This window comes from Leptosomus discolor, chromosome 1, assembly GCF_034619465.1.
Source record: "Leptosomus discolor isolate bLepDis1 chromosome 1, bLepDis1.hap2, whole genome shotgun sequence".
NCBI lineage: Eukaryota > Metazoa > Chordata > Aves > Leptosomiformes > Leptosomidae > Leptosomus > Leptosomus discolor.
The window spans coordinates 130,785,843-130,813,708 of record NC_141391.1 but is presented as its reverse complement, the minus strand read 5'-3'; the positions used below and the strand labels follow the sequence as shown (position 1 = coordinate 130,813,708).

General features: G+C 51.0%; 2 protein-coding genes across 2 annotated transcripts; both read left to right on the top strand.

Moving 5' to 3' along the window:
• The first annotated feature begins 1,557 nt into the window (after nt 1-1,557).
• Nucleotides 1,558-9,748, top strand: TRIM45 (tripartite motif containing 45). The gene is made up of 6 exons (XM_086464637.1): nt 1,558-1,901; nt 4,653-5,386; nt 6,245-6,374; nt 8,298-8,412; nt 8,635-8,761; nt 9,597-9,748. Exons 1-6 carry the CDS (start codon nt 1,558-1,560, stop codon nt 9,746-9,748), a joined length of 1,602 nt encoding a protein of 533 aa, XP_086320763.1.
• A 6,354-nt stretch (nt 9,749-16,102) lies between these two features.
• VTCN1 (V-set domain containing T cell activation inhibitor 1) lies at nt 16,103-27,276 on the top strand. The gene is made up of 6 exons (XM_009952772.2): nt 16,103-16,134; nt 20,993-21,057; nt 22,549-22,896; nt 25,415-25,693; nt 26,395-26,429; nt 27,211-27,276. The coding sequence occupies exons 1-6, from the start codon at nt 16,103-16,105 to the stop codon at nt 27,274-27,276; spliced, it is 825 nt and encodes a 274-aa protein (XP_009951074.2).
• Nucleotides 27,277-27,866: the final 590 nt, after the last annotated feature.

The following is a 27,866-nucleotide window of genomic DNA, read 5'->3' as shown; positions in this document are numbered from 1 at the left end:
CTAGGTAGCTCACCTTTACTGCGCAAGGGCGATGTTACGATTCTTCTCCCATTTTCTTCCCACACCCCTGCCTACAGCATCATTCGCTATTCCTCCCACCAGCATGATTAAAAGAATCAGTCTTTCCTCTCTGCCACAATGTTTAGTATCTTTATCAAGTCATCTTCTCTCACTATTACTGCAACTTTTATCCTCCCTAACCTCCGCAGCAACCACTTCACTTGCTAATAGTTAATCTGAAGGAGGTTGCTAGAACCTCTTTCCTTTTTGATTGGCTTCAAGCTTGTAAACATTTTATCGTGATCTAAAGCCTTGATCTCGTATTACAACATAAAAGACACAGAAATGTTTGAGTGTCTTGCACAAAGAAGGTGTCTTTGTGAAGCCATTGTGCATCAGAGGGATGTTAACGTCCGTTACAGATTAGTTATTTACGGATCAGTAGGTTTAGATAATTTGCACTCAGCAGTCCTAAAAAAAAAACCCGACCGGAGATCTCCCTTGCTTGTTGATTTTTGATACAACTTAGGGAACTTAAAATTTGGAAGTCTCAAGCGGTGTTCATGTCACGTTGGTACTCAAAAGGGCCAGGAGGAGAGGACAGGTAAGATAGCCATGGTCCTAGGTGATCTATGGGAGAAGCTGGTACAAAGTTCAGTCATTAAGGGCTGAATGCAGCTCATTATATGGGTATCATCAGTCCTAGTCAACATGGTTGTCTAGAAAAGAGCTTTCTCTTTCAAAAAACCCACCTGTTTTAATTCTTTGAGGACCTTACAAATCAGGATGGTAAAAGCAATGGTGTAAGTCGCACCATCAAAGTCCAAGGAGCTTCACGTAGGACTTTGACGACTTCCTGATTTCAAAGCCTGCCTTCTGCGCAGTGAATCAATACAGTCACGGGGAAGCCTGGACGTGTTGCACTATTTCTATTCGAGTTTCACTGGTATTGCTCTTCGACTGTTCGGCGAGCTCACTGGGGATCAGAAGGAAAGACTACGAATGCCCGAAGGCAGCCACCGTGAGAGCAGCGACCGGCCTGCCAAGGGCACAGCCGGGGGCCGCCTGAGGAGCGGCCAAAGTTCGGAGCTGGAAGAACGGGAAACACAAACTCTACCGGCGGCGGGGTGGGGAAGGGGGCCGTTTCCCAGATGGCCGGCTCGGAAAGGACAAGGGGTGTCAGAGGCGGCAAACAGCTGGAGAGGCTCCTCAGTGCCTCGGCGAGGAGGCCGAGGACAAAGCGGGCTGTTGGGTCCCCCTCGCCCGCCTTTGCCCGTCCCGTCTCGCAGGGGGATCCCCGGAGGAGGCGGCAGCGGAGCCCCTCGGCCGCCCCCGCCCCTCACACCGCCTCTCACGGGGGGGGGGGGGGGGCGGCGGCGGCGAAGGGTGGCGCCCGATAGCGTACGACCCCTCCCCCCCCCGCCCTAACCGCCGTCGCCCGTGGCAACGGGGCAGCCCGCGCCCAGCGGCGGGGGCGGCGCGCGGCGGCCCCGGCGGGGTGCTCGGCCGAGCGTCCCTTGGCGGGCCGGGTCCGGGGCTGGCGGCCGGGCTGCCGGCATGTCGTTCGGGCCGCGCTGCCCGGTGTGTTCCGAGCCCTGGGTCTCGCCGCGGCTGTTGCCCTGCCTGCACTCGCTGTGCGCGCCCTGCCTGCGGCGGCTCGGGCCGCTGGGGGAGCCGGGCCGGGCCGCCGCCCGCAGCGTCCTCTGCCCGGTGTGCGACGCCGAGGTAGCGCTGCCGCCCGGCGGCGTCGGCCAGCTCACCCCCGACTACCTGGCGCTGAGCCGCGGCGGGGCGGCGGCGGCGGCGGCGGCGGGGTGCGACCTCTGCGCCGACGGGGCGGCGGCGAGGCGGTGCCTGACCTGCGGGGCAGACCTCTGCCTCTTCTGCTGCCAGGCCCACAGGTGAGGGGGCGGCGAGGCCCGGCCCGGACGGGGCCACCTCGCCTCGGGGTGCGCGGGGCGGCCTTCTCCTCTCGGGCTGCTGGAGGGCAGCGTGGGGATGGGTGGGTCCGTGGGTGCAGCAGGCAAGGAGCCACGTAGGGCTCGCCGAAGCGGTAAACCCGCATGTTTTCCAGTTTGTTCAGTCCCCAGCGGGTTTTTATCCTGCCCGGAGGATGCCCTGTACTCAGGCGGGGACCACAAGCTGCTAGCGCTAAGTTCGTCAGGCCTGTTCAGGTGAGGCTATTAAGTCCAAACCGCTTGCTGGTTTGCCTCCCAGTTTAGCATCGCTGGGTGGGGAGGCTGACCATACTCCAACAAGTGTGGGTGCGGGCAGGATACCAGCAGGGCAAGAGCCTCATGTGTGGTGCTGTCCTGCTTCAGAGAAAGCTCATCTCTGAAGGGAAAATGGGGAGGATAAGCTGCTGGTCTGCCTCTCTCCACCTCCAGAAACGTTTACTGTGAGTATGTGCAAAGGCACCCTTAGGTGAAGTGAAAGGAGATAAGTGAAAGGAGTGGTGAAACATTGGAACAGGCTGCCCAGGGAAGTGGTGGAGTCACCATCCCTGGAGGTGTTCAAGAAACTTGTTGATGTGGCACATCGGGTCATGGTTTAGTGGGCATGGTGGTCTTGGGTTGACAGTTGGACCTGGTGATCTTAGAGGTCTTTTCCAACCTGATGATTCTATGAAGTAGAAGTCCTGACACTAGCCTGCCTACTGTGGTTGCTACCTGCTAGTGATCAGCCCATGTGCTTGCCAGTTAATTGTTGCGTCCATGTATCTTGTGTACACTTTCAGCGTTTCTGGGAGCCTACGGCAGTAATGCTTTTGCTTCACAGCATGCCTGATGTTGCAGGGTTTAGTTCTGTTGGAACATGGGAAAACTGAAGAAGTGACAGCAGAAGAGAGCTGTGTGCCTCGGAGAGGTTCATGTCAGTGATGCAGGAGGAAGAGATGACTGCAGCAGAGGAAGGAGCTGAAGAGGAGGCGGCTGCAGCGGCCAGTGAGCAAGGCAAAGGACAGGCAGCCCATGACAGAAAAGCGATAGGAAGTCTGAACTGCCTTCTGAAGCAAGGAGGTGACAGGCAGGGTCAGAAAAACACCCAGTAACACTAACCAGGGAAGCCTGTTAGCCTGGGTTAATCAGCTCAGCCTATTCTCTCCACATTTGCTGCTCCTTTCCACTTGAATAGCAAATTCTTTCCCCAGAAAGAACAGGCATATTCCCTGCTGCCCTGCCCCCCTGCAGATACTGGTGCCTCTGGTAAAATGGCTTAGGCTCTTAGTTACCTTTCCACTGTAATTTTCAGCATACCATTCTGATTAGCTAATGCCTCATATCCCATGCAAGCTGCTGAAGAGTGATAAACTGAGACCTTGAATAGCAACCTACTGCACTGACAGAAAGAACTGCAGAAAGTATAAAGCAGTAGAAAATTTGTCCTGATGACCTGCTTCTTACATTTTCTGATACAATATTTTCACCCCATATGTGTAAGACTTGCTGCAGATGTGCACCTGATTTAGTTGATAGCAGAGCAGAACAACAGCAAAGGAAAACCATTTTGAAATGGTTTCCTGGTGCGTAGGGAAGATTGCTAAGGATCTGAGTGCCACTGTTGTGCTCCTTGGAATAAGTGAGAGATGTCTTAGGTTGAAGTCAGGGAAGTGTGACTTTGAAGGGTCTTATGCAAATAATGCTAGAAGGCTTTGGAAATGTGCTGGACCCAACGGCGATTAATGGGAAGTGAAAGGAGTAGTGTAAGGGCCATGTTCTGCCCTGTGAGGAGGTTGCTTTGTGTTGCCAGAGCTACTCTACAGAGCTTGGTCCTTGGAGCATTTCTTTGCTTGTGACTTGGAGCTCCCGTCGCAACTGCCAGAAGTCATTAGTGCAGGAGACAAGGAAGGAGAGAAGGCATTTACATCCTGCTCAATAACTAGCTCCCAGTGTCCAAAACAGCATAAAATGGAAATATTCCAGTGCTGACCTGTGACATGGTAAATGTCTGGGTCATAACAGGTTCTTTGTGTCCCATCCTTGGTCTCCTCAAGGTCCTCCACCAGGACCTAACCTGGTGGCCAGAAGGAAATGGAGTTCGACTTTCAGAATATTAAATGTTTTACCACAGATGGTCTTCTGGCAGTGGCCTGAACTAGATTTTCCCTTAAGGGATGTTAGAGCTCATTTGCCTCAGCAATTTAAAGCTGGTGAAAATCACTGGGCTGATGACTGAGGAGCCTGGCACCTTCCATTCCTCTGCAGAAAGGACTGTTGGTGAGCAATTCTGTTTTGAGACACCTCCTGACAGCTCTCACTTTGCAGGGCTCACCACCCTCCTCCACAGCAGGCTCTGGGGGTAATTGCAACTATCCCGCTTCTGTCAGGCAGTAGCAGCCTGACACCCCATTCCCTGGTCTGCATGTGGCCATGGCGGGGCACACGATTCTTGTGTCTGAAAATAGTGCTGACAGCATGCAGGCAGCCTGCGAGCAGCCTCCAATGAGCTGCTGGCAGATGCTGCCCTCTTTTGTGTGGAGCCTTGTCCTCAGGAGACCACAAGTCCCTTCATGCAGAGTGGATTTCAGTGGAGACAGGAGGGAGTGGCGCACACTGTGACTTGCAGTCCGTACAGACTGGCGTTTGCAAGGGATCTCAAATGTTTGCATTTCATATCCAACATGCATAAAGTGACATGTGGTCGCTCCCTTCTAGGAGACAGAAGAAGACAGCCTCTCACGCAGTGGTGGAGCTGGAGAATACCAAGGATTGCAGCCAGGCCGGGAAGCCTCTCTTCTGTCCTTTCCATCCCACAGAGGAGCTAAGGCTGTTCTGCGAGCAGTGTGACCAGCCTGTTTGCCGGGATTGCATTGTAGAGAGACACAGGCAGCACCCCTATGACTTCACCGGCAATGTCATCCACAGGCACGGGGACACCCTGCGGGAGCTGCTGAAAAAAACCCAGCAGCACATGGGCACCCTAGAGGATGTGCTGGGCCAGATTGATGACATGGGCAGTGCCGTCCGTGGACGTGCAGAGGCTGTGGCCACAGAGATCTGTCTGTTTGCCAGTGGGTATGTGAAAGCCATTGAAGAGCACCGGGACCAGCTGCTGAAGCAGCTGGAGGCCTTGAAGGTGCAGAAGGAAAACCTGCTGCACTTGCAGAAGGCCCAGCTGCAGCAGCTGCTGCTGGACATGAGGACAGGCGTGGAGTTCACGGAGCGCTTGCTGACAAGCGGCTCGGACCTGGAGATCCTCATCACCAAAGGGGTGGTGGCGAGCCGGCTGGCAAAGCTGAACAGTGCTGCTTACAACACTCACCCCAGCGTGGACGACGGGATCCAGTTCTCTGCCCAGGAGAGGGCAGGGCAGTGTTGTGGCTATGAAGTTTTTGGGGCCATTCTCAATAGAGTGATTGATCCAGCTAGATGTACCCTGCATGGGGAAGGTAATGGGGTGATATACAACAGCTGAATGGGAACGTGCCAGTCCTTGAGGGCTATCCCCATCCAGATGTACAGAGCATACTGCAGCTGCCCTCTGCAACAACACTGACCTCGGAGTGGGGCTGAGGCGCGAGGAGAGCAACCCTTAGGCCAGAGACCACAGCTCAGTCAGGGGATGGGAATGGCACCTGCAATGGCAGGACCTGATGTTCTCCCAGTGGCCCCAGCTATTCTGCAGCGTGGGCCTAGGCAGATCCCCTCCGAGGCAGAGTGAGTAGGTTAATTCCCCTTACAGCTTCTGCTGAGATTGCCATGGGAATAACTGGCATCAGTGGTTTAATGGATATTTGCTTACTAGTGACTTGCAGCAGGGCCACCAAACAGGTAGCATTCAGACCAGCCCACAGAGCACAGCCAGCTCTGGTCAGTAATGGCCTGCGCAGGGCAGATGAGACAGACTCAGGGCTCATTCGATCCCTTCCATGCCAAACTGTAAGTGCTGAGGTCTCTGGGGCTCCACACGGCACAGTAGGGCTGTTCCTCCTCCCTCCTGATTGTATGGTGCACCTTGAGGCCTTCTGGGAAGAAACCATCTGGGCTCAGAGGGGCAGGCAGGAAGACCACCTTGGTCCGTACAGACCTCCAGGCTAAGCCTGCCCAACATATGGCTGTGTACTCTCTCCTGATCCCCAGTCACAGTAGATCATATATTTATTTCTGCCTGTGAGTGGAAGGAGCTGTACACTGCAGCAGCAAAGTCCTGTCTCTGCTCTGATGGGACTGCAACGCTGCCAGCTAGGTGGAAGGTGGCAGTCATGGCTGCTATGAGTCCTTTCTGGTCCTGTTTCTCTGCCTTGCAGATCTCCACAGTGCCCGTCAGAATCAGCTGACTGGCTTTACCCTGCTCTGCAATGACACCATGGGGGAGCGGGTGCGGCGAGGAGGAGAGACTGTGCGGGTCAGCATCACCCACAAGGACAAGAGGGACTGGTGAGTACTTCACCTGAGAACTCCCTGGTCACTGGGTTTGTCTTTCTCCCTCCCTTACTCTGGCTCCCTCCGTGTTTGGGCAGGTGGGAGGATGTACTTCAGCATGTAGGTCAGAGTCTGTAGGGGAAAAGGCACTACTGTTCTTCCCACCGGTATAGCAGTGCTTCTTACTGGTTGTATTTGGCTGTGTGGAGCTTGACAGTTTTGCCTCAGATTTGTATCAAGTCTTTGAGAGATTTTGGACTTCTTAAAGGATTCAGTTCTCAGTGAGTGTTACACATTGTCAGAGTGAGCTGTTGCTGCTTCCCACCCCTACCAGTAGACACCCAGGGTTCCTGCTTTTATTTAGAACGTAGCAACCCCAGAATGACTGTCCTGAATCAGACAGACAGCCCACCAAGCCCAGGAGTCTCTGACAGTTGATGGAAGTTCATGTTCAGAAGAAAGAATCTGCGTTGGGAGTTCGTTGTGCTTTCTCCTATAGTTGCAAGTGTTGAGCCCTTTAACATGTTTGGAAGTTTTCTAGCAAGAGCAGGGAAGACTGCACTTGAGTTCCTAAGTGTTTCCAGGATAAAAATGACCAACCAGAAAAAAATAATTTTTGTAACTGTTTCCAGGCCGTACTTGTTACTGTAAAGCATGCAGGCACAAATGCAGAACCAACGGGGGGGTCAGTTCTTGGGAAAACATCTATTCTGTTTTATAGTACCCACAATGTAGCTGGAGCAAGATGACAAAGTAACTTGTTCCAGGAACGCTAGTGGTGGGATGGCCTGATGGAAAAAGGGACATGACGCTAAAACTCCTTCCTATGGGGGAGTGTTGACAAGGCGTACAGAAGCAGTGCTGGCTGCACAGAGGCTTATCAATAGAGCCTCATTGTTCAAAAATATTTTCCCAGTGTGCCTTCCTTCCTTAGGTGCACATACGGCACAGGAGGGTGTGCACATGAGGTTTATGTGGATTTTGCTTAGCGGGGTAGAGGTCGCTGTGGCCTCATTAACTCAATTTCTTCTTCTTGCGTGTATGCAGTTGCTACATCCGTTACTGAAAGCCGTCTGGCTTTGGGTTGAGGCACAGCAGCTACAGAAGAGCATGAAGTATCACCATACAGTTCACGGCAGGAAATGATGTAGGCAGCTGTATTGATGTGAAATGGTGGGGGGTAGGGAATACAGCCTGCAAATCTGGAAGATTGTAAACTGCCATGCCATGGGGCACAAGAGACTAATTAGTGAGGATTAAGAAGAACACCTTCCTCTGTGCAGAGCTGCCTGAGAACTGTCTGTGGCAAGCTCTTTACATCGTTCTGTGAAGCAGGTCATCAGTCCCCAAGTAACTAGCTGATGCTTTCTCCCTGGTGCTCTGCCCACCAGCATTCCTTGTGAAACCCAGTGAGCTTCCCTTTGGAAAGGGCGAGTTCACCAGCAGGGACCTAGAACTCCTCAGAGCACTGAAGAGAAGAGTTGGGGTCAATGCATTTGTGATGGTGGTTGAAGCAAGTCAAACCTGCCCTGTTTATGTCCTGTTTTATTAATGGGATCTTCTGCAGGTAGCTTCTGTCTGAAGCTGTGGATTTATCCCATTTCTGAGGGCTCTTATCTGATGGGATAATCTGACCTGCAAGTGTTCTGTGCCATATTCTGCTCTTTCAGCACTCAGGGTTGCTACAAATCCTTGCAGTGCAGCTAGCTCTGTGTGACTTCCTTTGTATGGTTATTGCTGCTCCCAGCAGCAGGTGTGTGTGAGAGCTACTCGGTGCTTGAGGACTGCTCATGCATCCTGTTAAGCTCGCTTGAGACCCACAGCTGCTGAGCAAGGCTAAGGATAAGGAGCCGACTACAAATCTAGGGCAAACAGTGGTTCACATGTAGAGCAATTTTCTGCCACTCACTGACCTCTTGGACTTCTCTCTGTTTGTAGTACAGTCAAGCCAACAGTGTGTGATAACAGTGATGGGACCTACCATATTTCCTACAGCCCTGAGGAGCCAGGCTTGTACGCTGTCTGCGTCTCTGTGAAAGGGCAGCATGTACAGGTAGCATTTCTTGTTTCTCTTGCGCTGCTGCTTCTTTACCTGCTTTTCTTTTCTAAGGATTTGCTTTAAATCTTTCTAAGGATCACCTCTACCACTTCGCAGTTTGAGACTGGGCTTAGTGATCTGTGACTGACCTGATCACCCAGTTGGTTTCTGAAAATGCAGACACCACAGGTGATAGCACCCACTGCAGCAGCCTCTCTTTTTGCTTGCCCTCTGCAGGGCTCTCCGTTCACTCTGACGGTGAAAAACAAGTTCTGCGAGCACCAAGGTGTGTTTCACTGCTGCGCTTTCTGCTCAAGCGGAGGGCAGAAAGCTGCTCGCTGCGCCTGTGGCGGGACCATGCCAGGTGGGTGCTCAGCTTTCCCCATGTTGCTGGCATCAGGAAGGTTTGTTGCATTTGCTCCTCCTCACTGTAGATAGGTGTGAGTAGATACTCCAGCCCAACTCTGCCTTGCATGTGCACCAGGCCTGTGATAACCTGTGTGTGCGTATCTTCTGGTTGGATGGGACTGCAACGGTGAGAAATGCAGCAGGACATGCTAAAGGTCTTTGCAGCGCACCCCATAGACAGAGACCCGAGCCAGCTTTGCAGGAGATGGGGCAGGGCAGCTCTGTCTTTCAGCCCTTCTCAAGGAGGCTAAGCAGCACTGGGTCTATACTGTCCCTGTTCCAGTGCTGGCAGGTTGGGAGCTTCCGGGCTATGTCACACGATGCCCAATGCTGTCCTGTGAAGAAGCCTCACTCCTCATTTAGGAGGAGAGTTCAAGTCCCTTGTTTGTTTAATCCCAACCAGCTTCCCTGTCCTTGACCTGCATGCGTCATTGTGTGTTTTGCATGTTTTAGTATAGAGCCAGCCTCTTCCTTTTTCTGTGCTTGACCTGCATCTAGCTCTGGCCATCGCCACCGGTGGCTGGCACAGGGTTCTGCAGGCCTGTCTTGCATTACTCAACAGGCAAGGGGGCGGAAATCTTCAGCTTTCCCCAGAGATTGGAACGGGAAGGTCCCCCTCGGTTGTTCTTCTTTCTTTGTGGAGCCCTGGCAATTTTGGCCTTGAATAAGCTGTGATCTCATCAGCATGTGCCTCCCTGTCTTAGACAAGTCCTGGGTCTGAAGCACGCTCTGACACACTGGGATTTTCTGGCCCACTTTTGATTCAGCTGATGGTGCCTCTTTTCTTGCAGGTGGGTACCAAGGCTGTGGCCATGGACACAAAGGTCACCCTGGCTGCCCCCACTGGTCGTGCTGCGGACAAGTGAAGGAGAGCTCAGAGTGTTTGGGTGGACCACCCAACGACACCTCGCAGAGGAGTTTGCTCAGGACAGTGGCACTCTGAGCAGCCAGGTTAGCTCCTGCGAGCTCAGGGCAATGCTGCTGGCTGCTGCGTGAGCACAAACCATGAGGATGCCTGCAATCACTGCATAGCCTCGCTGTCAGGAAACATCGTGATGCGTGTGAACTGAGAAAGAGGAATGAGGGAAAATAAAATTGTGCCTTATATTCCACCCAGGACTGTGTATGCAAAGTTGTTTTGTGCCTGAACAGGAGCAAACACTGGGCATTGTACTGGTGCCTACGCTTTCAAGGACTCAAGGCCTGTGGGGTCAGGCTCTAAGGGGAAACTCAGTCTGAGCAGTTACCTCACAGGAGGGTCAAGATGTGTCTCATTCTGCAGGATTGACAATCTTGAAGAGGCCAAGGCTGCTTGTTTGGGCACATTCCAAAGGGTTTGTGTTCGTGCCTTGGAAAGGCTTGGCAGCCTGAATATGGCTTCTGCCTCCGCATCAGATGTGCGGCTGGATTCTGGCCTTACATGCGTGCATATAGCAGTCACGCTCCTGGGAGCTGCTGTTGTGTTTGCAACTGGTTTTTTGTTGTTGTGTTTTTGTTTTTTTTTTTTTTCTCCAGGTGAGCTGTAGTTTCATTACTCCTTTCCTGCAAAGTGAGAGTGAGATGGGTTAGTGAATGAATGAATGAATGAATAATTTCTGAATGAAATCCAAGGAAAACCCATGGCACCGATGGAAACAGGAATTAGAATGTCATTCACTCAGTCGGTATGTTCGCCATGGAGATGGTGTGGGACATGAGGCTGCTGGGTGTGGTATGGGAGCCAGGAGAGCACCCAGCTCACCAAGGGAAGATTTGGGGATAGTCTGAGCATCAGTAGGACCATAGGCGCGGGTTTGCAGGTGTCCTGAACTGGGGCAGCTAGGGAAGAGCAGCAGAGAGAGAATACAGCAAAACTGCTGGATTTGGCTTGTGCAGTCTTGGCGAGGAGGGCTTGTCCCATTTTCCACAGGGGCAGAGGGATGTATCTCCTTGCCTTGTACACATGCTGTCAACCCATAGCTGGGGAACTGGCATCTGTGATGAGGAGGGAGAGGCGCTTTCCTTGGAAGGGTAACTGCTAACCTGCTGCTTGCCTGGGTGAAGCAGGGCCCTGGGTACCTTCCTTTGCAAAACACGTTCATGTCCTTGAGACTGGGAACACTGCTGCCCTGGGGGTAACCTTGCTAGTAGGGGTGTGTTGCTAGGGGCTCCTAATACTGCCTGGGGAGCTGGGGACAAAGGTCTGACTGTTGGTCACTTGGGGACAGGAATGCTGCTCCAGTGTCAACAGTAAGGACTGGTTCTTGCTTTCTGGCTGATGATAGCTGGCTTGTAAATAGTAGAAACCTGTGCTGTCTGTTTGCCTGCTCAGACTTGGAAGACTTTCATTTATTGTTTGTTCCTCTTACAAAGCCAGTTTTGGGACCTCTTCTTCCCAGCAAAGGAGATAGATATCCTTATGCAAATGCTGTTTATAGCTTTCCATTAATCAACCAGAAAGGGCTGTCAAACAAACAGGGGAAGGTTACGCAGTTTAAATCTCCAAGTTAGGCAATTTAAGTCTCCAAATTGCTGACTCTGAAATTTCAAAGTGAAAGTTTAATTTGAGTTAACCTTTAATGGAACAAACAGTAACTCATTCTTGTCCGTGGTATGTGTGGAGTCACTGCTCAGTGCAGAGAGTGGTGTAAAACAAAATACCTCATTTTCTGTGTCTTTCTGTTTCTTGCCCCCCACCCCCTACATGTGCATTGTTTTTTCGCAGAGCTTCCATGCTGTATTGCGGAGGGAACACATAAGGACAGCACTACCTTCTAGGCACATAATTTCTATCTAAAAACATCTTAGTCCTCTCAGACAGAGGAATGTGTTTTCTCTTTGTGTTGGGCATCCCTTACACAACCCGTCGCTGACATTTTCCAAGAAGCTGTTTGTGAGAATTACACCAGCGAACACATAAACCCTCCAGGGAGCTGCAGTGAGTTTGGGCTGAGCCCTACGTTTGACGTGGGGAGAGCAGTTTTGGGGCATCATGGGGTACTAATCCTGACAGGGTCAGGCCCTTAGATTGATTTTTTTCTTTTTGTTAGACTTGAAGGCTCAGTCAGTCCCAGGGATTATAAAGTATTGACTGGCTACCACTCTGTGTTTGGTCAAAGAGAGCTGTGCATGAGGATAGCTGTAAGAAGAGTCACGTGCAGAAGAGACATTTAATGACCTTAGTCACTTTGGGGGGGGTTAGGTGTGAGTGTCCTTCCATTATTTGCAAGCAGACTTTGCCACTCAGCATTCATTACTCAGAATGCTTTGCCAAATGAATGTATCCTACTGATCTGCTGGAGTCTCACATTAGACCCCAACGGCCATTCCCAAGAACGGCTTCCAGTGCTCAGTTGGCAAACAGCCTTGGTCAGGTGGTGGATTAGGAGATGCGGTTCGTCTGCTGGGCTATCTGATGTTACTTCAGACCAACGGGTCCTTAATATAAAAAAGGTATTTTCAAGACAGGCGCACATGCAGCGCTGACAGAACTGCACCAGTAAATATTGATATTTTTCTCAGAACAAAAGCTCTTTGTGATAAAATTGCCTGTCTCCAAAGTTTGGGAAAAAAAAAAAAAAAAGGTGGGGGAGTGGGGTGTGTGAACATGAGGATGGGCTTTGGGAGGCAGGAAAACAAGGACTTACCCTCTACTGACCCCCTATGTAGGGAAAACAGAGTGTAGCTGGAAGGAAAAACACAGCAGGAACAAGAGGCTCTGAAAGACCTGGAAGGGGCCCTGCAGCCTGGAACACTCCACGTAGGGTGCTTCTAGAGTCAGGTGTAATGCTAGGGTATCTCTCCTTTCTTAGACGAGGCAAACCACACTGGTGACACAGCTGCACTTGTAGCTCTGTGTCTTGTTTGTCCCCAGATGGTCACAGAAGCAGTGCAGAAGCTGGCTCAGCAGGGCTTCTTGGCCCTCCCGTGCAGGAGATGATTCAGAAGGGTGCACTGACCATCTGGAATGTCATGTGAAGACATCTCCTGGCAGTGGCTCACAGGCAGTGTAGAGGACTTTGTCTCTTTCCAGTCAAGGATGGCTCACCACCTCCCTGTTTTGAGAGATGAGGGCTTGTTCTGAGTGCTGCTGCTTCCAGCTTCCCGCTGAGGACAGGTAGGGCTGATGAAGGCAGTGCCAAGCTCTCCTCCTTCCAGACTACTGATGTTCCCATTTTTGGTGCTTCTCAAGCATCTCTTGACATCGTTGTTACAGATGTCGGGTCACAAAGCTGGAAAGGTGTCCAACATTTCTGGCCAAATCCCAAGGATAGCTTTCATCTTTTTCAGCCTACTGGCTGCCTTCACCAATCTTGAGTCTTCTGTCAAACTTGTCTGCTTGTCAGTTTGCCACAACTCCATTTTCTCCTGATTCTCCTTCACTGATAGCTCCTCCACTGTTCCAGTGACATTGAAATAAGGTGTGAACTTCCTGTAAGTGAGGGCACTCTTCTGACCCTATTATTATTTGTGAAGAAAGAAACAAGTTGTATAATGAAGGGCAGAGCGATTGTGATCTGGTTTTCTTGTGCCCATGCCTCCCACTGAACATCTTCTTGGGCCCTGACCCACCTTCAGTCCTTCCTGCCCCTATTGTTCCCTCATGCAGGCAAGAGGCAGACTGTGCTGTGGCCAGCTGTAGGGTACCAGCTGGTGGGCCCAGCAAAACTGGTAATGCTTTGTGCCTGCTGTCGCCTTCCCCTCAGTGAAGACAGTGCTCACCAGCTTTCACAGACTGTGTAGGACCAGATCCTGCTGTCACATTTGGTTGGATTTTGCTAATAAATTCGAAAGTGGTAAGAGCTGGGCAGACTGGTCACGGATCCTTGATTTCTTTGGGAAATATCCTGAATACCTCTTGGGATTTTTTTGCAGTATAAACATATGGAGAGGAGTCGGCTCCAGCATGAGAGCTGCTCAGAAATTAATCTGGTGTTGCTCTGTTGAATGGGACTTGCCCTGGTTGTACTGCAGCTGCCTGTGCCACAGACCTGTTTTTCCAATGTGGAAATGACCTGATCATTGACTGTGCAGTGAGGTGTGCTGCAGCTATGACCCAAAGTTAGCTGGTGCTGAAAGGGGACATGTCGTTTGTGCGCTGCACCCAAGAGAGCCTTAAGTCAGGTGTCATCAGGGTTAACAGGATATTTCTCAATGTGCATTTCCCACCAGGCCACTATGGCCTAGAGCTTTTCTTAGCTTCTAGTAAGGCTCTGCTAAATTACAAGAGGTTGAGTAATCAGCAGAATACTACAAAATAAATCAGAATTCTTTTTTTTCAGGTTAAAAAGGGCCATTCCATGCTAAAGCAGAGGGGAAGTGAAAACCATATAAAGTCTCCTTTGAAAGTTTAAACCATTGCAACAACCTAAGAGCGACAGTGATTCTCAGGTCAAAGATTTCCACTCCTCAGTTTCATTCAGAGGCCAGAGGATGAAGGATGTGCTTTCAGTAAGAGCCAAGATTGGCGCGTTAGCAGTAGGTCCTGTTCACACTTCTGCCATAGACCTTGCACAGGGCATTCAGGTAGCTCCTCTACCTGAAGAGCAATTAGCTTCGTAGTCAAACACTCACATTGAAGTAGTGCACGAATGGCTGAGTAAACACAACACCTAGTCACTCCTGACAGCAGATGGTCCCACCCCATCTCCTCTGTCCTTGCCGAAGGCCGTGCGGTCCTGCCCCACGAGAAGCATCACTGGGTGTGACTCTCCTCTGACCACATGGGGAGCCAGTTCAACTCCCTAACCCGGCAGGAAACCATTTGCTTTCTAATTTTACTTTGTTTCCTAACAGGTGACTAGGCTTAGTGAAGGTTTAGATCAGTGCTCTCATCAGTGCAAGATGGTGGGACGTGGGAGGACGTTCAACACAAGTTGTGACATGTAACTTCATCCTGGCATGAGGAGGCTGGAAGTGGTGAGTCCTGGGTGCTAAATGCCTTGGAATACCGTTTGCTGACTTTGGTGCCTGTGAAAGAGCCACGGCCCCTTCCAGCCCCCTCTCTGCTGTCTAGAAAAGTCTGTTATGTGTCAAGCACCACATCTGGCTATGTTCATCCCTTGTAGAGGTGAACAGACTCTTTTGGGGTTGAACTGTAGTCCAAAAGACTAAGTGCACACTTCTGAAATCTCGCACGTGCACAGTTAGAAGACTACTGTGCCCTTCAGGGCACCGTAAGCCCTCCTGAACCCTACTCAGCCTCTACAGCTAGTTTGGTCGTCACTGGCCAGTATTACCTGGTCTTGATTATAACCTCTGGTTGTTGCAGAGAAAGTATTTTGGTTTTTATTAGGTGCTGGACTGTTCCCAGTTCCTTTGGGCGTCCTCAGCTCTGCATGAGAAAGCTGTTCGCTCACACTAACCTTCCAAACTTGCTGGAGATGGCTATGGACTGTCCAAAATTCCCCTTTTCCCATCTTCCCTGGAACACAGTCCAGACATAGATGACAGGATACACAGATTCCCCTTCAGGAAACTGAACACAGTGGTGCAAGCTGCCTTCCTTTTTCTGCTCTTTCACAATCTCTCTGCCCTTCTCAAATTCTTATGTCCAAGAGCTCCTCATCCTGCCCCCAGCCTTGAGTGAGACCAAGCACGGAGGGAAAGTCTTGCAGGGTCTGTGCCAGTTTCTCTCCTTTACATGCTCTGATGTCCACTGTGATGGCAGATCTGAGTGTAGCAGGAGCTGACCTCAGGGAGGAGAAGTAGTTTGATCCGGAGGAGTTCAGTGGAAGAAAACAGCAGTCAGAAAAGAGGCCGCTGCCGAATCTGTGTGGCTCTGACAGCACTGCTGAGCCTGGAGAGCCTCTTAGCACAGAACAGAGAGGCAGAGGAAAATGCACACCACGAATGGGGCCAGGAAGGGGGCCCGCAGGTGGGACCTCTCTGCCCAGTGCCAACAGCATGATTGGAAATTTTAGCAAGGAGACTTGAGCTAGTCCTGGATATAACGCAACCCACCAGTGATGGGTAAGCTGACCCCAGGATTAGCGGGCTACCAAACCATGAGCTGTGTTATTTTTTGCTGTAAATCAGGACATGTTTCTTTGACAGATGATGTAGAAGGTCTCTCCCATTGCCCCAGTGACTAACCAGACCTCCCTGCTTTTGACTGCCCTGGTGGGGGGAGCTGAGATGCTCCCTGCTTCCTCATTCCTGGGAGTTCACTGCTTGGGCTCACCACTCCTTAGCCGAGTTCAGTTATTTAAGCAGGACAGCCCGGGAGAATGTATCATGTGAAGGACAGGGGCTGTGCTGAACCGTGTGGGACCTTCGGGCACCTGGTGTTTGGCTTGTCTTCGTAGGTGCCGTGACCATGGCATCTCAAGGCCAGGTCATTTTCTGGAGGTATGGTATTATCTGCGTCTGCTTGGGGAGAGGGAAGGGAGGGAATTGCATTTTCCAGACTCCTCAGCTGTATCACCCTGCTGCCAGGAGCTTTCAAGACAGCAGTTCTTTGCAGCTTGCCTCTATACTGCTCTCACCCGAGCTACTTAAACACTGATACAGCTTCTTTTATGCAATCAGTAAGGCCATGTAGCTGTCAGACACCCATGTGCAGGTCATCGACTGCAGCCAGGATGGAGATGCATGTCTTAGAAACTGTTCATGGCTAGAATATGCTACCTCAGGTTTGAATGCTGTGGTAGGTAGGGCTATCAATGGCTCGAGAAAGGCTGTGTGTTCCTGCTGTTGTAGCTTGAGGTATCAGTGGCTTGAGGAAGGCTCCTGGTTCCTCCTGCAGGCCGTCAGACAGTCGCTTATGTTTCCATCACATCAGCATGCTGTGGGGAGAAAGGCAGAAGCTGTCCAACACAAATTTCCTTGCTGTGTGGGTCAGGAGTAAGAGCTGGGAAGACGTGTAAGCTGGTTTGTGCCTCTTGTTTCAATGAGCCTGTTTCCTTTGGAGCTATTGACCAAGTCCTGATGAGCTACAGTCAGAAGTATTGTGGGGAAGACCATAAACATATCTACCTCGTATCTTTACGCCCTGATTAGTTGAAAATAACCCCCACTAGATGGGTGAAGTGACAAACTTGCTTCAGCCTCTGATGAACTGGCATCTAGACCTGACTGTTTGAACAGAGCCACCAACAATCTGTGTCTCTACCTCCCAGGTGTGGGCTTTTCCAGGCTGGATGGAGGCAGAGGCTCCAGCAAGGTGTGTGAGACATCCCTGCTTGCATTTATTCTGTCAAAAAGGTTTCAGCTGTTACGAGTGTCTGTCCCACCTGAGCTGAACAGCAGTGGGGAGGACAGTCCACATATGAACAGAAGATGCCTCTCATGCGTGAGCCATGCTCCAGCTTTCTCACATGGAGCATCAAGGAAGAACTAAAGATTATCTGCACTGGCAAAAGTGAGAACACTAGTAGACATAATGTAACATAGTATAAATATTCACTGGGCATCGTATTCTCATGAATCTGGAATGCATGTAATAACAAGCTCTGTTATTCTCAAGAGGCAGCCTAGCTGTCTTTTGTCAGGGAAATGCAATAACTGATGGGTGTGAAAAAATGCACGCCTACCCCTTGCTGCTCTGAGAACCATCCTCCAGCTCTGCCAGCGCCTCTGCCTGCCCCGGGCGGCTGCATGCAGCCAGACAGCAGCAGGTTACCAGAAGCAGCGGGCTTATTAAAGGACATTGGCCTCTTCAGGCTAATCTTGAAATGCAGAAATAGCCCAGAGAGAGGAGTGAATTTTTCAGGAAGCTTCAGAGGAGCAGTGGGAGGTTTCTATTGATTTCAGGAAAAAACAAAGCTAAATTAAAAAGAAAAAAAACACACCCCCCAAAAAAATAAAACAAGTGCTGAGAAAAGTTGAGCTCTGCAATCGTTAGCTCCTCATTGGAATGGAAATCCCTTCCTCTTCGGTTACCCCTGCCGTGCTATCTCTTCCATGGTAAGCTTTGATATAAGGAGGAAGGCAAGGGACCTTCAGTCTCTTAATCTTCCAGGTTTTTTTGATCCTCACACCTCTAAGCCCATTTCCAAGGGAAAGCTTACTCTGAGCAGAGTTAGAGATCGGGAGGGTTAAGCCTCTGCTGCCTGTCACAGCAGGGCTGTGAGCCTCTCTCTGTCCCTGGGCTGTGCTCGGCAGCATTCCGGTGGGGAATGAGTGAATTTCATGCCAAATTCTGTTTGGGTGATCAGGAACAGGACCATGGAAAAGAAGATAGAATGAACGGAGCGGCATCCCACAGGCTGCTGAAGCGGCACCGGGAGCCAAGGGTGGTGTCAGGGTTCTGACTTGCGCAGCCCCAGCCACCTGCATCAGTCTGTTCCCATGCCTCTGAAACGCTGAAAGTATGAGGGGTGCCGATGCACAGAACGTTGCTTTTCACTTGAACTGCTGGACGAGACTGTTGCGAAACACAGCTACGTTCAGCATGTGGCTGGGTTGCCATCTTCCTCTTGCTCGGCCTGCGCTCCAGATCTACTCAATACACACGAGGGAACTCACAGGCAACTGTTTTTAAGCCCTTGTGATTCTTGGATCTTGCAGTTTCTGCAGAGGAAGCTCCAAAGGGCCTGATTTCCCCTGGCAAGGGGTGCTGAAGTGGGCAGTGGCATCACCGTACCCAAAATTGCCATCCCCCCTGTAACAAATGAGGCAGCTTTTTCTGTCAACCCTGCTGCTGCCTTGAACCAGGGGTGGGAAAGCACCTCTTAGAATGCAAAGCTAGCAAGGCTTTGCAGCTACGAGGCAGGTGGCACTAGCAGGGGACAAAAGCATTGGTGCTGGCTTGTGTTTGCCTGTGAGCGAGCTGAGGACTGTTTCACCCAGCAGAGTGCTAGGGCAGAGGTGATGTTCAGGCCAGAGCGTCCTTTCAAGGACCAGAGGCAAGTGTGATGGCACCTGCAGCGTTCAGGGACTGCACAGGAGGACGTCCTGGCTGCTTGCCCCTTGCCATACCCCCTCCAGCACTGACCAATGAAATCCCCTGTAACCCACAGGCAGCATCCAGCAACTTCTTCCCTGCCCACTCTTGAGAAGGATCATTTTAGTCTAGAGGGTTGAAGGTGAGTCCTAGCTGCTGTGTGACTGCACAGTGTGGCTGCTGTTTGCTCTGTGCTTCCCAGGCTTGACAGCTGAGCCTGGTCATGGCAACCTTGGCTAAGTTTATAGCAACTATCTCGCCCTGGTATCAGCTCAGTAGAAATTGGTGGAGCTCCTCAAGGAGGCAGATGTTATTCAGCGTACACAAGGGGCTTCATATCTGCCCTAGACTAGGAAAGCACAGGGTAGTCTCACGGTGAGCCTGGACAAGCCCCAGGAGACTCAGGGTTGAGCCCCATGGGACATGACAAGTCTTTGCTGGGAGCTGTCATGCTGCAGGATCTACATGAGCCAACCAAGTCCCCATCCTGCAGGCCCCCAGGGGAGGCAGTGGCTGGTCATGGATCCCCAGCTGCCCAGTGCCCGTGGCTGGGGACATCCACCGCTTTCCTCCCCGATAGGGTCAGCTGTGACTGCAACTGCAGGGCACCAGGATAGGGCAGGTGGAGAACTGCTGTCCACCCTGGTCATGAGTGAAAGCTGGTGAGAACAGAGAGGAGGCCAAACATATGACACCTCCCAGCTCTGAGGGCATTTAGGCAGGGAGGGTTTGGTATGGGTGTGAACATATATATGGACTTGTATGAGCTTTTATACGGACTCATTGCATACTCCTGGTGAAACACACAGTTCTGATCCCTTCTCCTGAGCATGCTGGCATGCGCAGACAGGGCTTCCTCAGAAAAATTTCCACTGGCTTTAAGGTTGAGGATGGGAGACAGTGGGAGGGCAAGCGAGCCTTCTGCAACATCTCCCCTTCTCTCCATCCCTTTTTCAACCTATCTTCCCTTTCTCCCTTCCATGCTACTCCCTGCAGGAGGGGCTTCTTTGCATGATGCAACTCCATAGAGCTCTGTATCAGCCCTGTAATCGCGGCAAGTGCAGTGATTGAGACATGATTATGCAATTAACTGGTGCAGGCACACATTAACAGTGGGAGGAGTTTGCAGTTGTACGGACACCAGTGGGGTCACGTGCAGGAGGCTGCCCGATATGTTGGGAAAGAGTGTGCTGCAAGCCGGCAAATGCTGCTGAAGCGGAGCAGCTGTTTTTGTGTGGGTGAGAGGGCCATGACATCTCGCAGCCTGTCCTGCCTGGGGACAAGATGGGAAGCAGCAGCTCAAGAGTTTCTGTGTACAATGGGGTGAAACAAGCCTGGGGCTGGCAGCCCTGGATGCTGTTGTGGAGTGGCCACTCCTGATGCCAGCACCCTGCCGGGCTTGGGAATGGGGTAGAGTCCCCTGTGAGGACCTCCTGCATCTCTCCAGGCTTCTCCTCTGACAATCCTGAGCAAGGCCAAGCCCAGCACGCCTGTGAGACTGTTGGGCATGAGCATGTGAGCTGCACACCCCAGGATGTACCTGTGGGTTTTTGTGGAGAGCTGTTTCAGGGCTTGCTCTGGTCACTGCCACAACCCCCTAGTCCGTGTGAAAATGTGCCCAGGATGATGTGTGACAGCTCCACCAGCTGCAGTGAGAGCCTGCACCCAGCCATGCTTATGGGTCTGTCCAAGCCAGGGCTGTGCCTGAGTTGCTCTCGGTAAGACTTGAGCTGTGCTGCTCCATGCCATGCTGCCAGTCATCTCCTCTGCCAGGGCTGCTCTTCCTGTGTGTCTTGGCAAGTGGTCCTCTCCTCCTCAGTCTCTCATTCAAGAGCCCCTTATCCATCTATGCATGGAGCATCCCAAATCTGACCACTTCACAAACCTGGCCTTGTTTCCAGCCGCCTCCTGCCCACTCACTGGCTTGTACTGGGTGGCTCCTGGGGTCAGGGGCCTGTCTCAGTGCTCTGCTTACCTCCCTGGGCAACTAGTCCCTCACAAGTGCCAGCAGGGACTGCCCAGCTTGCTTAAGCACCAGGGGATGCAGACAGGAGCACCCTCCACTGCTGCCTCCTCCCAAAGGCAAAGCCTGTGTCTCCTCTCCTCCTGCCACATGGTCCCCCACCTTCGATGACAAGTGCTCACCTGAATATTCATCGCTACTGTGATCACGTGCTTCTCTGGTCCACCTTACTCTAGGTCTGTGGCTTACTCACCTCGGCCTCCTTCCTGCCGGCGGCTCTGCAGATGTGCACCATAGGCGTAGGATGTGAAGAAGGTGGGTTGTGCAGTAATGTTGTCCTTTCTTTTTTCCCAAAATAGCATGACTACAGTCATTATCATCCTGGCTGCAGTGATTGCCCTGATCATTGGGTTTGGTGTCTCAGGTATGTGACTGCTCAGGTTTCTTGCTGTTACTGGTAGGGCAATGAACTTCTGCCTTGTCTCTACCTCTGTGTCTCCATCTCGTGCATGGGCTCATGCATGATCATGTGTAGAAGTGCCACCTACAACCCTTTAATGAAGGCTCACTTTATAAATCTTTTGTACTACCAGGTGGCTGAATTAAGACTGCATAGGTGACTTCAGTTTTGGTCTTTCTCAACAAGGTATTGTCCCACGGCATTAAGCAACAAGCAGCTATGCTTTCTTGGAGACTGTGAGCTTTTGTAGGTTTTGAGTAATGCAGAGATACACAAGCACGCTCAGGGTGGGTTAGAAGACATCAGCACTTGGCACTGAGAGCTGAGTGAGGAAATCTGTCCTGGCTCTTAACTTCTGTGGAAACCCGTCAGCCGGCTGGTTCCAGGCTGCAGCAGCGGCTGTGCACGCGTGAGCCCTAGTGCTGCAGAGCAGCTCTGTTTTGCCCTGGGAAGTGAGTTCCTGGCCTATGCTTTCATAGCAGAAATTAATTATTTTGGTTGTTTGTTCGATCGCTTGGGGTTTTTTTTGTTTTTTGTTCTCTGGTGTTAGCAACTGAAACCTTCAACTCCACCTATTACTCCATGGGAAGCAGCTGAGGCAAAGGGTCCGTAAGTGTAGCATGGCCTGTGCTGCTGAAGTTCTAGTGCTGTGTTAGCTGAAATTTCCTTGGACTTGGAGACCTAGACCTACACACACAGCAATTCCTGAACATACTGTGCTCCTCTCAAAGGGGAGAAGGCAATGGTATTTGTTGCAAAGTTGGGCAGTATCTGCCAGGATGGGGCACATTCGCCTGCTCCCTCAGAGACAATAAAAATGTGTTGCTTTGGTGTTGGCCAAAATGTAGCCTCCTCGGGGCGTGCCAAGTGAGGTCACTTAGGGAAGGGCCACACGGGAAAGATGACCTGGCTCCGGGAAGGAGCTAATTCTCAAACTTGCTGGTTAGGATTTGACTTGAGAAGCAATCTGTGTCCCCAGGGAAGGGAAATGCTGACTGTTCTTAAACGAAAGAAAATGGTTTGGATTCCAGTAAGGGTGAAAGAGCAGCATCTTATTTCTCCACCAGTATTATGCCTTGCAATCACATTTATATTGCACAAAGGGAGGTCCTGACTAAGAAAAGACACAAAAATCATGCTCTTCTGCCAGCTGCAAAGAGAAAAATCCCTGAAACATATAAGCAACAGAACACCAAGTGAATACTTCTCAAACAAATGAGAGGAGCTACTTTTTGAAGCATGCTGCCTGCTAAACAAATGTTCCTGTACTTTATCTCAGTACATAAGCCGTAGGAGTTGATCTCTGCTAGCAGCACTGGTAGCTGCTACTGGTGTCCTTGCAGTGTGCCGGTGCCTGTTCAGCCTTGGAGTTGGTGCATGCCAGCCAGAGCAATCTGGCCTTTTTCCATGCTCACCACCGCACCTTTCTCACACCGCCTTGCTTTCTCTTTGCAGGAAAACGCTCCATCAGTGTGACGGCACTGACGTCTCCAGGGAACATCGGGCAGCGCGGCATCCTGGGCTGCACTTTCGAGCCCGATATCCAGATGGGCCGCATAGCGATCCGCTGGGCCAAGGCAGGAGTAGCTGGGCTGGTTCATGAGTTTAAAGGTGGGAAGGACCACCTGGATGAGCAAGATGCGTTATTCCAGGGCCGCACGTCTGTGTTCACGGACCAGGTGATCAGCGGCAATGCTTCCCTGGAGCTGAGGGACGTGCAGCTCTCTGATGCCGGCACCTACCAGTGCTCCGTCACCACAGCCAGAGGGAGCGGCATGGCAGTGCTGCGGTACAGGACAGGAGGTGAGGTGTATGAGAAAGAACATCCTGCTGCAAAACACAGGCTAACATGTCTTGGTCACACCTACCTGCGGTCACAGCCATGCTAGAGGCTGTGTGAGCAGTGCCCGCTCCTCCAGCAGCCACCATCTCGCCCTGAATCCCTGAGTTGGACTGGGTTGGGTTTTTTTTTTTTTTTACTTTTCCAGGGGGGTTTATGGCCTTACCCACTCTTTCCACATCCTTGTTCCAGAAAATAATATTATTTTAATGCTCTCAGTTGTCTTTTTTCTTCTATTTACCACATGCAGTCTACCAGCTACTTAACTGACTACCAAGAGCCCCTAAGAATGGGAGTAGCTAAATGATCTTAGAAAGATACAGATTTCACAACTGTTAGATAAAATGATAGTTTTTTTCTCTCTAGAATTAAGCTCTATCTCCAGCCAGGACAAGTGCTGCATAGTAAAAATTGTAGCCTATTTAATATTTTTTTTCTGTTTTTCTCAAGTATTCAGTTTTTAAAAATTACTATCAAAGCACCAAACTGCCCATATCATAGTTGTCTGAGGTATTATATATTTGCTAGGGTTAATTGTTCACCTTGTTATGAGTCAACCTCAAAACACACACAGACAAATTTTCACTTACAGGTGCTTAGTTCCTCTGAACCCTCTGGGCTTGGCCATCACATTTGCCACTGGCACAAAGCAACATGCTCCCACTCAGCAGCGTTTCACCTGTTTCTGTCACTTCTGGGACTTTCTGATGAAATTGTGTTGAGTTACACCAACTATACAATATGGATAACATCAGCCTGCACAGATAGGTAGTCTTAGTGTTTCTCTGGCTGCCTTTTGCCTGCATCCTTGAGGTCCCAGCACATTTCTTGATCCCTTGAGCCTAACAGCTCAAATTGGGAGAGGAAAAAACTGTCAGACCTCTCCAAGTCAAGGAAATGCAGTTTTAGGATGGGTGACAGCTTTTGTGGTGAGGCCAGCCATACCAGCAGCAACGGGGCGGGGGGGGGGGGGTCCTCTGTGCTTCAGGCCAGTCATGGCAGGACAGCAGTAACCAGCAGAGCTCTTGAATGAGACAGGCTGCTTTTCTGCAGGTCCTCCTTTGGCCCAGCAGAGCCAAAGCGCCAGGAGTTGGGCAACAGCTTCTATGCAGAAGCTTGTGACAGATGTCTTGGAGATGCAGCCACTTCCTCATGTCACTCACGGGAAGCCCATCTGGGGACAGAAAGGCAATGTGAGAGTTCATGTCGCAGGAACACTGCCCAGTGACATTTCACAGTCTCCTGTTTCTTATTGAAAATGTGTTTTCGCCTTGTTGCTATGTGAACCTGCCCAAGCAGTGAAAAAGAGGGTGCTGGGCTCACAGGCCCCTTATCTTGCAACGGCAAGGATGGGAGAACTGCTTGGGACTACAGTAGGTAACAGCAAGGCCAGAGGGCTTTGGCTTATGTCTGAGATATGCTTAAGTCCCATGGGGATTTGGTCTCCTACCCCTCCTTGAAACCTTGTGAATCTGCCTGCTTTTGTGTTGCTTGATTCGATGTTTAGAGTAATCCACACAGAAAAGGCATTAGACAGAACATGTGAAATGCTGCATTAGGTTTTATTTCCATTGAAATCAGTGAACTCTGCTCTCCTAAAAAGCTCTTGTTTCTCTTCACGTATGTGCATGTGGGAAATACAGTGAATATACCAAGACTGAGGCTAACAAAGCTTTATTTGAGATGGTCTTGGCTTTAAAACACAGCTGAGTTTGCAATGGGCTTTGAACGTTTTGTTTAATCCAGGGATGTTGGTGTAAATCTTGCAGCTTAAGACCCACTTTAGTCTGCCCTCAGCCTCAGCAGGTGCAGACGGAGCTTCCCTTGGCTGCAGCCCCCTTTAGTGTCAGAGTCACATCATGAAGCTGTAGGTGTTGGTCAGGCTCCCTTCTCAGTCAGTGGAGAGGGTGAGTCATCTTCCCCTTCCCCCAGCCTCTGATATAACAGCAACCAGTTTTGGCATGCCTCTCCCTGCTGAGAATAGCAGGTGCTTCCTTTCAGCCCCTAGTCTTCAGCAGAGGCGAGTGGAGCTGTGCCAGCTGTGGTTCCTGCCCTGGGAAGCCAGGCCATGCGGCAGACACGGGCAGTCTCAGGCTGGCCAAGTCCTGAGCTCAGGCTCCTCTGGGAGCTCGGGTGTCCAGGAGCTCTTGGGAAAGGCTTAGTTTGTGAGCCCAGGACCCAGCTCCTAAGTGTTAAGCAGGATCACTAAAGCTGTGCCATGACCTCTGCAGATCTTGTCAAACTGAACTGCCTTTTCCCAGGAGTCTTTAGAGCCCCTGTAGTCATCCCCCTGTAGCCCAACCTGTACAGACCTCTGTCTGAGCCTCTGTGTTTGGTTTGACTACACGTGGTGCTGCAATGCTAAGCAGCAAGTACTTCAGAAATACCTGGGACAGACTGGCAGATGCAGCTGGGTGTTTCATGCCCGGTTCCTAGACACTTGCCTTTTTCTGACTCTCTCCCCGTTTTTCCCTCCCAAAGCCTTCAGCACTCCCAAGGTCCACATGGAGAACAGCAGCAGAGGGGACACGTTGCAGTGCGAAGCACCACGCTGGTTCCCTCGGCCCGCTGTGCGCTGGACAGCCTACAGCGATGCTGGGGAGTACCTACCTCACGTTGCCAACACCAGCTACGAGCCGAATGCTGAAAACATCACTCTGAAAGTCATTTCCTTTCTGCACAACATTACTGCTAATGCCACCTACACCTGCGTGATTGAAAATGACATTGCCAAGGGTACGGGCAACATCAAAGTGACAGGTAGAGTTTAACACCACCCAGAGACTACAAGCACATGGGAGAAGAGAGTTTAAACAGCACACCTGTGTGCATCAGGGGGGCCTGCAGCATCACCTCCCCCTTGTCAGTGAGGAGTTTCAGTTGAGGAAGGGACTGAAATCCGTGGTTAATCCAAGCCTCCCTGTCCCTGGGATGAAGGAAAGGGTCTGTGTTTGATCCTGCTATCAGATGTTTTTCATGGTAACGATGGCAGCCTTGGCACAGGGACAGAGCTGGGAGGGAACGGGAAGGAAGGAAGGACACAGTTCAAAGGAAGGTATTCCTTTGAATGCTAACCAAAAGCAAACCAACCAACCAAAGAGCTCCGCTGTTGACACTTTAGCCAGCTCAGCTTAGCTCCCTTTTGTGTACTCAACCAGCAGGCCGCTTTAGTGGTTACTAATGACAATTTCTCTGACTCCAGCCCACACCCTCTGTTTAAAACGCCACCTGGTTCACAGGAAAGCAAACTTTCCAAAAAGCCTGGATCTCTTCTCGTGTTCTACATGAGAAGGTCATAGCTTTTACAGCAAGGGCTTCATAGCAGTGGGTCCCCAGCACAAGAGGCAGGGTCTATCTTCATCGATATTCAGAAAAATGGGGAGGAATAAATACATGCACTTGTTTTGCCTTCCCTGACGTGTTCCCCATTCTAGTAGCCTCTCACTGTTCTTCTGCTACAGGTTTCAGCATTACAAGGGGGACCAACTTGCAGCTGGTGAATCTGAACGCAGAGGCAGTGTCCTCCTCCCTTTCAGCCTGTCACTGGATGCTTCTGCTTCCTCTGTATCAGCTGTTGATATGAAGCCACTATAAACCAATCAAAACCACTGCTGGACCCGAAGGTAAGCTTGGAAAGGGGAACTCATAAGCATATATATGCTTGGTATAAGTATACGCAGATGCCCTTGCTGAGTTTGGTTACAGCAGCAGACCTATCTCAAGCCTGCCAGAATGGCCCCTGTGCCCATCCTTTCCCCATCTCCAGCTTTAGGTGGGACTCATGGCTTGTCCCTCCCATGCGCTCCCTGATGGCTTCTCCCATCACTTTCTGCAACCTTAGAGATTCTTCTCTTATGCCATCAACTGTCATCTCTTATTTGTCCCCTCACTCTCTTTTCCTTCCCTCCTCAACCTTCTCTCTGACCCAAAAGATAGGTGTCGTGTCTTGCTGCTCTGCGCACCCTCTGAACCTTGGCTACAGCTCATGGCTGCAAGGCAGTGTGGCTTTCCTCCCCCTCCTCACGAGGCCTGCTGCGGGACAAGCCTTGCTTGCATCCACTTTACTCAGACAACTCCGCTGCACAGTGCAGCACCTTCAGTAAACAGCACCTACTACGGACACCTTCAACAGGACCTGCAATGAGGAGGGCTGTAGACAGACAAAGCAGAGGACAACGGCCTTTAGTATTCATCAGCGTTGGGTGGCAGGCTCCAAACTGGTGATGAAGTGGAGAGCGACACAAAATCAGCTAAAAGGAACATCTCTGTCTTTCCAGCACAACGGTTACTACAGCTACCCTGATGGCAGGACACGCTTCGTGCTTTCCTCCCTCTTGGGCTGAGAACTTTAAGAGCTCCTCCCAGTTCCAGAGCACACGGCAGCACAAACATGAAGCCAGCTGATTTCTCTTGTATTATCATTTCTTAGCCATGCTAACAACAGGACACTTTGTCTGGCTTCAGAAAGGGAGTGAGGAATGCGATAAGGAGAGTTGCATAAATAAAGGAAAAACTCTGATCACAGGAACGAGATATGTTCTCTTGTCCGAAATAACCCAGCGACCAGAACTCTGATCTGGTCCCTGGCACAAGCTCAGGGACAAACAGCAAAAGGGTTTCCTGCAATACAGGAGAACTGGTCCTTCAAACTCGGAGTACCAGAAGCAAGCAAATCTTAATCCCCCCCAAACAGATTGGATTAGTCCATCTCATGTCTTGCGATTCTCTAAATGTACCAATAAAATTGTAAATAAGAGACAGCTACCCTATCCAGTCTTCTCAGCAGACTATAATCAATCTTCCCTTCTGAAAAAGATGCAGATGGCAAAACACTGGTGGATTAGAAAACAGGCAACAGGCTTGGAGTCAGTGTTAGGGCTTCAACCTGGCAAAGGCAAACAGTGTGTCTACAGTCCTGTAGGAGGACTGATGA

Coding starts and splice junctions, on each gene's coding strand:
- TRIM45 (XM_086464637.1), top strand. CDS start 1,558: ATGTCGTTCGGGCCGCGCTGCCCGGTGTGTTCCGAGCCCTGGGTCTCG. Junction 5,387..6,244: donor ATGTACCCTGCATGGGGAAG/GTAATGGGGTGA, acceptor TCTGCCTTGCAG/ATCTCCACAGTGCCCGTCAG. Junction 8,413..8,634: donor TGAAAGGGCAGCATGTACAG/GTAGCATTTCTT, acceptor TGCCCTCTGCAG/GGCTCTCCGTTCACTCTGAC.
- VTCN1 (XM_009952772.2), top strand. CDS start 16,103: ATGGCATCTCAAGGCCAGGTCATTTTCTGGAG. Junction 16,135..20,992: donor GGCCAGGTCATTTTCTGGAG/GTATGGTATTAT, acceptor TTCCCAAAATAG/CATGACTACAGTCATTATCA. Junction 26,430..27,210: donor GGGGGACCAACTTGCAGCTG/GTGAATCTGAAC, acceptor CTGTCTTTCCAG/CACAACGGTTACTACAGCTA.